The following is a 9,678-nucleotide window of genomic DNA, read 5'->3' on the forward strand; positions in this document are numbered from 1 at the left end:
ATTCCTCCTCAGTACTAATAGAATGAATTTAAAATATTGAAAGTTAGCACATTTAATCGACAGTGCCACACAAGAAAAATAGTTGAGCCGGGTACAGTGGCTCATGCCTATAATCCCAGCACTTTGGGAGGCCGAGGCAGGCAGATCACTTGAGCTTGGGAGTTCAAGACCAGCCTGGGCAACATAGCAAAACCCCATCTCTACAAAAAAAATAAATAAAAAATTATCTGGGTGTGGTGGTGTGTGCCTGTGGCCCCCGCTACTCAGGAGGCTGAGGTGGGATGATTGCTTGAGCCTGGGAGGTCAAGGCTGCAGTGAGCTGAGATTGCATCACTGCATTACAGCTTGGGTGACACAGTGAGTACCTGTCTCAAAACAAAACAAAAACACCTAAAATACTCATTTTATATAAAATGGGCTTCGCTGTCCATTTTTCACATATATATGTAAGACAAAAGGATACTCCTTATTTTTTTACCTTTTCCATTAAAGACGCCAATTTAATTGTCTTCATGCATTACCAAGACTGTATGTAGTCTTGGTTTGATTTGTTGTTTGTTTTTATTGATTATTTTATTTCATTTTAAAAATTGATAAATATAGGAGAAAATTTAAGATAAGAATTTGTACTTCAAGTGTGGCTGACAAGGGTTCACATCTGTATGTGAACTATCAGTCACTCTCAGTTACATGTTAGCTGTGTGACCTTAGTTTACTTAACATTGTTAGGTCTCAGTTTCCTCATTTCTTTAACATGTGTTTAATATGGGCATTATAAGATTAAAGCTACAAATCTTTGTCTCTAAGTATAAATGTAGATTATGTCAGCGTTTATGTGTGTTATATGTTATATATGTTATATATAACATATGTTATATGTTATGTTATATATAACATGTGTTATATGTTATATATCATATATGTTGTATGTTATATATACACATATATACACACACATATAAACTTCCTTGATTAATCTCAGGGATTAGATATATATCAAGGATATTTATCTGTCTATCTATCTATCTGTCTATCTCCCTAACGTTGGTCAAGGGAGTTTCTAAGAACATACTGGGCCTGCTCTCAGGTACTAACCTCCTAGTACTGAAAGAAAGGATGGAATTGTTCAAGCATCTTGTTATGAAACAGTCTGCAGGCACCATCTTCTTCTGTCTGCTTTACAGCCTGCTCACCCAGTTGGTCACACTACAGTTACCAATCCTAGCGTCGGGTCATATTTCTAGCTGGCTGCCAGCTACCTTAGGGCTTCTTTCTTCCGATCCTGGCTAGAGCTGAGTAGAGGTTTCTTCATGGCTACCCGTGCCGGCTGCACCAATCCCATGTTTAGGTCAGAAGACTGAAACTATACTATTGATTTAAGTCCCAGACCCCACAATCCCAAGAAGTCAGTTTAGATAATTAATCTCAGAGTACCTCATTTTGTGTTATGCTGTGAAATTTTATCCAAAGGGCTGTGGCTGACATGCCACGTGTAGATACAAAGGAATCAGTATCTATTCATTGTGATGAACCCATGCACTTAAAACATTTCCTATTCAGTGTTTAGGATGAAGCACATGGTTCTTATTAATTTCAGGATGCTATTCCAGTCTTCACGATTGAAAGCGCACATTGGCCAGAGTTCTACCTCACCAGTGTTCTGTATAAACAAATCCCTTCTTGTTTTAAAAATCCATCCCGCTGCAGTGCATGAAACTCTGTTCTAGATTTACAACCCAGGAAACACTTTCACTGTCAGAGGCTTTCCTCTCTAGTTTATCTCTCTATCCCACTGTTCATCTTAACCGTTGAGTTTAACACTGTTTTCACACTTTCCAGCCATAACTTCCATCTAGATTATACCCCAGTAGTCAACTAACTTCTCTCCCACCATCTGTAGGCTCTGGCTCTCATCCCTAGCTCTGAGAGAATAGCTTACCTCAGAAATTTTAGCTATTTGCTTGCCAATCAAGAGATTTCAGACTCAACATATTCTAGAGAAAAACTTTCATGAACCAAGTTTTAATTTATTCAATGTTCAAAAACTGTCTTTTAAAAAACCATCACACTTAAAAATATCTTGTGATAATCACAGCACCACTCCAGAGGATGAACTAAAAATATTGCAAGAAACATAAATGGTTTCTTCACATTGAAGGCATGTGATCTAAACTTAAAAAAAATCAATATTACACATATTTATTTCATAAAAATTCACTCAGAATCTACAGTGGGGAAGAAACTATGATAAAGAGGCAAGGTATCAAATAATGAATGAGAATTAATGAATAATTTTGGTAGAGGGATAGAACACAGGCACGAAAACTACACAGTAAGATAGAAAATAATGAGTCTTAAAAAGAGAAGCATATCAAATGTCCTAGTGAGAATTAGAATATAAATTCTCATCTGAAATTGAAGAGAGATTAAGAAAACAAAATTGCCTATGGATTAATATATAAGGAAGGCTTTTTAGATTGAGGAGGATTTAAACAGCTAAGATACAGTGTACCTATATTTACATGAAAATCAAAATTAACTAATAAACAGTCCCAGTGAACTTCATTTATTTTCTGTCATGGGAAAATAATTATACTATGCCAATTGTTTATTCATTATTGGGAATAATTGAGATAAAAGTATAGCCGGTCTTTTTCCTTAGTTCAGCTGAGAGCTTATCACACAACCATGAAAAATTAGGCTTGCAGGCGATTTGAAGGGTGAGAATAATAGAATTTATTGGGCAAAAAGGAAAAAAGGCGGAATAGGGACTCTCTGTAAAGCCAGAGTTCCTGCTGGTCTAGGCTTCCCCCCTCACAGTTTGAATTCCAGGTTCCACCCAGAAAGAGAAGGGGTCAGGCGCCTCCACACTGCAAATGGCATGGACATCTGTGGTTCCACCTCATTGTGCATTCCTCCCAGTACATAGGCCCATTGGAATTTTGCCAGGGACCCCCTCCCACCTGGTTGTCTCATTCCTCCCTCTAAGAAAGTACATCTAACTGCCCTTAGAATGAGGATAAGGATAAGGATGAAGACTGATGTTTACTGCTTCCTGCTGACAGGGGGCGGTGTTCTGTGGAAACAGTAGTCAGAGTTTCCTCAGAGGCCTATTTGAGGGTTTCCAGCATGAGGGGCCATTGTCAGAGGTTTCGGTTGCATAACCGTTTGGACTTTGATGACCCGAAGGCAAGAAGAGACAAATCAAGTTAATAGAAAACATGTATCAAAACAAAACAAGGGGGAGGTAAGGACAGTTCAAAAATCCCGAGGCCTTTTACTAGTTTGGGTAAGTAGAGGGAGGCCAAAAGCCCAATCGGTTATAAATAAATAAATAAATGAATAAATAAATAAGTAAAACTTCACCCTTTTGCTGACATGTTGGGCTTCTGGGTTCCCTTCCCCTGAGCCCAGTCCTAAGCCAACCAGTTTGAAGTTTGAGAAGTTAATTCTTTCCAGTTTGGAGGATGCATCTGAGGGGAGTATCCCACAGTATGGAGACACAATTACCTATCTGTGAAGAGAGAACCAAGGAGGAGAAAGAAAAAAAGAAGGCATTTTGGGCAATTTTTTTTTTCAAAGGAGTCCCATGGGTTCAGGATGCATTCGAAAAGAGTCCAGACTCAAGATGAATGCTACCAATCTAGAAAGAGGGGAGTAGGCATCCCTGGTGCCTTTCTATCCCTAGCAGATACTCAGGGTATGTGAGGGAGAGAGGGAAGAGTCTCCTCTTTCTTTCTTCCGTCCTTTCATCCCTAAGTCCTGGCGACCTTGGCAGGTGCCGGCATAGGTGTTAAAGTGCTTGCACCCATGAAGCAGGGGGACTACAGGGTGGGAACTATCCACTGTATCCACATACATCCTATCTCTCCTGCTTTCAGTAGCCTTGGAGTTCCCTAGACCTCATTTATGCCCTGGATACCAATGTGTCCTTTATCCCTGAAATGGGAAGCTTGGCTTAATTGGCAGGAATTTGTTATTGTCTGGCTCTGGATCCCTTAGATCCAGTTTTCCTTCCTAGGGCTTTGACCCAAAGCTTGGAATTGAGTTTGGGACAAAGATGTGTCTCAGCGGGGTTGCATGAACTCCTTATCATATGCCAAATGCTAAGGTCAAACTGTGGGACTGAGCCCTCTTCCAACAAGGGAGAGAAAAGGATGCCTTGTGACACACCCAATTAACTGGTGGCTAAAGTTATGCTTGCTAGGGTTTGGGGGCATGGTGCTTGGTTTTGCTTAGCTCCCTTGGTCTTACTTTCCCAAAAGAAAACCTCCAAGTGATGAGCGTCTCATTTATTCCCATCACCTGGCAGGATTTGTAGGATACTTGTTCAGAATTAGAATGTTGATTCATATTTTTACATTACCCAAGTCTTTTATTCTTTCTGGCAACCGGAGATTGCTGGTTGGTTCACAGGAAAAAGCAGGATTTGTCTGAAATGTAGCCAAAAACTTAAAAACAACTAATAAGTTTGGAATTTAAAGACAAATGTATGATAACTTTTGGAACGTAGTTTCTCTCTATATACAGTCCTCCTTTTTTGTTAAAAACACAAATTACAGTAGTACTGAGTTGTTTGCAAAATAGACTTTAGTCTTGTACTTGGTTTGATAATTTGCATAAAGCACAGCAAGAATGATTATTTCTACATAGTCCTTTTGGATTGGCTGTGATGAACTCTGTTCCACAAGGAATCTCAGGTAAGACCTTTTAAAGCCAAGCTCAGCCATGAGTTTGTATCCTCAAATACTTGTGAGTTGGGTGATCCTCTTCTCTTAAAGTTCCAAGAAAAAATTATAGCTCCTAGGCTTGTTAGAAAGTTACATTCTCTACTGACCATAGGTCAGGGACACTGTACAGGGACTGTGTAAATGGGGGCATGGGGTCAGTCTCAAATGAGGCTTTTACCAGCTCTGCAAGTCAAGATTGACTCCTTAAAGGGAAGCATACCCTTCCAGTGAAAGCCTTGGTAAAATAACCAGTTTCTCCAATTGTGTCCTCTTTCCAAAGAAAAATGGATTATTATTGCACTGATGTAACTATATTGCCGTAAATTAAGAATACTCACAGATAGTTTCCAAATTCTAGAGAAACCAGGTAGAGAGAAACAAACATGCTCCAAATCTTGATCACAGGATATATATATATACACACCTTACTCAGTTATTAAAAGTCATAAATACTTCAAAATAAGTTTCCTTGATTCTGAAAAACAAAACATGAATCAGCAATGTTCTAAGCAAAAATTAAAAGATTGCTTCAGTTTTCTGAGTTCAGTCCATTTAGTTAACTCTTGTTTTGCTTGATATTCACGAACATTTCAGCTCTTCATGAACCCTGTACATTTTCTATTAATCCAATATCACAATCTCCACAGTTATCAGAAACTTATATTTGAAAGCATGAGAACTTGTCAGAGTTCTACAACTTATTATAAACCATCTTTTAAAAAGGATTAAAATAAGACAACAATAGTCTGTGAATAAAAAAATGTCCAGAGTAGTTACAGTTAGAAACATGATTGACAAAGAAGTTTGGTTATACCTCTGGTTTACAATAACTTAGCAACCTTAATTATGATTGACAGCATATACTCAGGCATTAGAATTTTGGAAATCTCATACAATTTTGGAACATATATTGGCATTATTCACAAAAATAAAACCTAAAGGAGACTGAACATTATTTTGACAATCCCATGTACCTAAACATGTGAAATAACCCTGTTTACCTCTCTTTTCTGAACACTCCAGGGGACCTCTGAAGTATCTGAAAAACCAAGTGTCAGGAAAGACAATTTTGAAACCGAAGTTTGATTTTGGGAAGGCTGTTACACATTTGAGGTTTAAAACACTTGATGTTATGAAATAGAATTCCAGATTACCATACATTATTTATTTTGCCAAAATGATGACTCAGAACTTTTAAAGAAGCAAAAACCTTTCATACACCTTTACGAATTTTGCTAAAGAGTAGTTAGGGCCTTAGGAATACCTTGTTGTGCTTTTATTTCAATACTTAATTTACAGAAAAACCATGTAGTACCCTTTTGAATTTAGTTAAGATGTTCACACAGAGAACCTTAAGAATATCTTCTTGCCTTAAGAATACCTTGTTGTGATTTTATTTCAATGCTTAATTTACAGAAAAACCATGTAATGCCCTTTTGAATTTAGGTTGATATGTTCACACAGAGAACCTCCTCTGCAAGGTTAATTTCCATAATCCTTCCACCACTTGTTTGAACCTTCAGCTTTATCTTACCCAATTTAAAGCAATCCTTTAACCCTAGACAAAAATTTACATTTCCATGCTTTTTATAACCTTTTACTAAAAAACGCATTTTACCGTTCTTACACACCTTGTATGTAAATTTATTTCCCATAGTCTCAATGACATGTTATAATGGTAACTCCTAGCAATTTTTAATTTTAATGTAAAACCTGGTAAGTTGTTTTAATTGTGTGCTAAGGGCAGTCAAGTTTTGATTCCCAGCATTATTAAGGGCTTGGTTAGTTCCATCTGTCCCCAGACCTTACCAATGTGCAGCTGGCAAGTTCAATAGCTCTCAAAACCCCAAAAGCAGTTTATAACCTCAAAACACTTATCAAAGCTTGCATCTGACCTGCATATTTTAGCCCACCTGTTTATATTTTAATGACACCTGCATTTTACCAATAATCTTTAAGGCTGTTTTTATTTCTCAACGATTAAAGTCACATGAACTGAAAGGTACCACAGCTTTTATCTTCCCTTTAAAAAATACTAGATCCAAGTACGTGTCTTCTTTTAGGCCAAATTAATTAGAGCTCTTTTTACAGACATCATAACACAACACAAACACAGACAGGCAGAAGAAAAGCAGTCCCCACAAGATCCTTTTTCACAACCAAACCTTACAGAGAATAAACACAGGGATCCTTATCATTCCTAGCCTAGCAAAACGTCTTCTAAAAGAAAAAAGAAAAAAAAAATTTCAAAGTTAACTGCTAATGGGTGGATAAAAATGCCCGGGTAAAAAACCTCTTATTCTCTTGCCAGATGTTCCTCCACCAGGCAGAGAAGCTTAAGCTTAATTGCTGTCCAGTGGAATTGAACCCCAGTGCGTAGGGGAAACAGCAGTGCAGGGCCCTTGGCCCATGCATCCCAGCCCCCAGCAGGGAGGGGAGAGCAGGGAGTGGAGAGCGGGGAGGGGAGAGCGGGGAGGAAAGCAGGGAGCCACCGTTGCAGGTCCTCCAGAAAAAGGAAGGAAAAGGACCTGGAGCCTGGAGGTCAAATTTCCTGACCCCCAGGAGCGATGCGGGTGGCGGCACAGTTTCCCCTTCTTTCAGAAGTCCAAGGAAAAGCCTTAGAAAGGACGGTGAGAGGTTTGAGTGTCCATTTCACTCACTGCTTATCAAGCCCCCACGATGTGCACCAAGAATATTGCGGGACTTTTTCCTTAGTTCAGCTAACAGCTGGGTCCTTATGACACGGCCACGAAAAATTAGGCTTGCAGATTATTTGAAGGGTGCTCATAATGGGATTTACTGTGCAAAAAGGGGAAAAAGAGGGAACAGGGACTCTATGCAAGGCTAGAGTTCATGCTAGTGCAGGCTTTCCGCTTCACAGATTAAATTCCAGATTCCACCCACGAAGAGGAGGGGCCAGGCTCCTCCCCACCGCAAACACCTTGAACTTCTGTGGCTCTAGCTCAGTGCACACTTCTCCCTGTACCTAGGCCCGTTAGAGTTTTGGCAGGGAGCTCTTCCCACATGGCTGTCTCAAAAGCTTGTGGTGGAAAGAGAAAGGGAGTAAGAATATGAGGTATAGGAAATTAAGTGTAAGGTAAATCTTCCACTGAAACAAATATTTGAAATTTCGGCTTTAAAATAATAGACGTAATATAAGTGATATGAGAGGACCTCTAAGGTTAGGCTTTTGCCCTATTCCGTGGTTGAGGATTCATTACCCACAGATATGGAAAACATTCATATTAAACTGACTTTTCCAACCGTTAGAACCAAGTCAAAGAGGAGGTATTGTTGAAATGGTGTCAGGCCCAGGTTCATCTTAAGAAAGCAGTTTTTGGCCAATCACTTTTCTAAAAGCATTTTTGACATCTTTGTTCCTTAGACTGTAAATTAGAGGGTTCAGCATAGGTATAATCAAAGTATAGAACACAGAGGTCACTTTGTCAATATCCAGTGAATGGCCAGTGCTGGGGCGCAAATAAATGAAGATCAAGGTACCATGATAAATAGTGACCACAGTCAGGTGGGAAGCACAAGTGGAGAACCCTTTTCTTCTTCCCTCCACAGAACCTGTTCTAAGAATAGCTGCCATAATGAAGACATAAGAAAGGAGAACTGTTAGAAGACAGATTGCTTCCACAAAACTGGCAAAGACCACCAGAATTATGTCATGCATGTAAGTGTCAGTGCAGGACAGAGAGAAGAGTGGGGAGATATCACAGAAGAAATGGTTAATGTCTCTGGAGCAGAATGACAGATGGAAAGTGTTCGTGGTATGAATAATCGAGCTCATAGTGCCCCCCAAAAATGCCCCAATTGCAAGCTGGCAACAAACCTTCTTGGACATAATCACCGTATAGAGCAGTGGGTTGCAGATTGCTATGTACCGGTCATAAGCCATGGCAGCCAAGAGGAAAGATTCTGTGTCAACCAAAGAGCAGAAAAAATATAACTGTGCAACACAGCCATTGTAAGAAATGGCCTTCTTTTCAGAAACCAAGTTCACAAGTAATTTGGGTGCAATGACAGAAGAGTAGCATGCATCTATGAAGGACAACATGCAGAGGAAAAAGTACATAGGAGTGTGCAAGTGGGAACTGATTGTGATTAATAAAATCATTCCAAGGTTCCCCATCAGAGTAACAGAGTAGATGGTAAAAAATGCTGCAAAAAGGAGACTCTGAAGTTCCAAATGGTCGCTGAATCCCAGAAGAAAGAACTCAGTCTTCACAGTGCCATTCTCCGGCTCCATTATCTGCAGTGCTTCTGGATTTCTGGAGCTGTCACAGTGACAAAACAAATGTTAATAATAACCTGGACACTTGCAAAATTAAAAAAAAAAAGAAAACAAAAAGGTCAAAATCAGTAAAACAGTGATTCTAAAACCACTTAGGCATCCTGATACAACTAGGCATATCTATAGGTAATGTAGTGTAATGCATCAGTTTTCAATTATTTTTTAATTAAACCAATAAGTTACCTCCTCTATTCCTTAATGCTATTGCTTTCCACGTTAAATTGCACTGCTGTCAAGCCAGTTGCTAAACTCTAAACTCAGCCTTCACTCTTAATTTCTTCAACTCTTTCATCTACCACTAATGTTCAGAGATAGTGGCTAACCATCTTGCCCTGGCAAACCCTAAATAAATGGCCTCTATGCCTGTCTATATTGTCTTTGTTTATTTCTACCACATACTTGTTGCTGTTCCAGATGAAGCCTTGTGAGTAGAGGAACAGAAGCTCTATATTTCTCACCTGGAGGTGTGGCATCCTCTCTGAGGAGTAAACGAAATCCTTAGGGTTGTTTAACGACCAGTGATCAAAAGAGCAAAGATTCTGAATTCGTTATTTCAGTGACTGAGTCCTAGCTCTGTTGCTGAGTAGCTCTGTTATTCAGTAGCTGTAAAACCTTAGACAAATCACTCACTTAGTTTCAGTTTCATCA

General features: G+C 39.2%; 1 protein-coding gene across 1 annotated transcript; it reads right to left on the bottom strand.

Annotated features, from left to right (window-relative positions):
- Positions 1-8,052: 8,052 nt before the first annotated feature.
- Positions 8,053-8,997, bottom strand: LOC105466448 (olfactory receptor 5I1-like). Its single transcript, XM_011715424.3, has one exon. It carries the CDS (start codon positions 8,983-8,985, stop codon positions 8,053-8,055), a length of 933 nt encoding a protein of 310 aa, XP_011713726.2. The 5' UTR covers positions 8,986-8,997.
- Between the last annotated feature and the right edge of the window lie 681 nt (positions 8,998-9,678).

Source organism: Macaca nemestrina, chromosome 12 (genome assembly GCF_043159975.1).
Source record: "Macaca nemestrina isolate mMacNem1 chromosome 12, mMacNem.hap1, whole genome shotgun sequence".
NCBI lineage: Eukaryota > Metazoa > Chordata > Mammalia > Primates > Cercopithecidae > Macaca > Macaca nemestrina.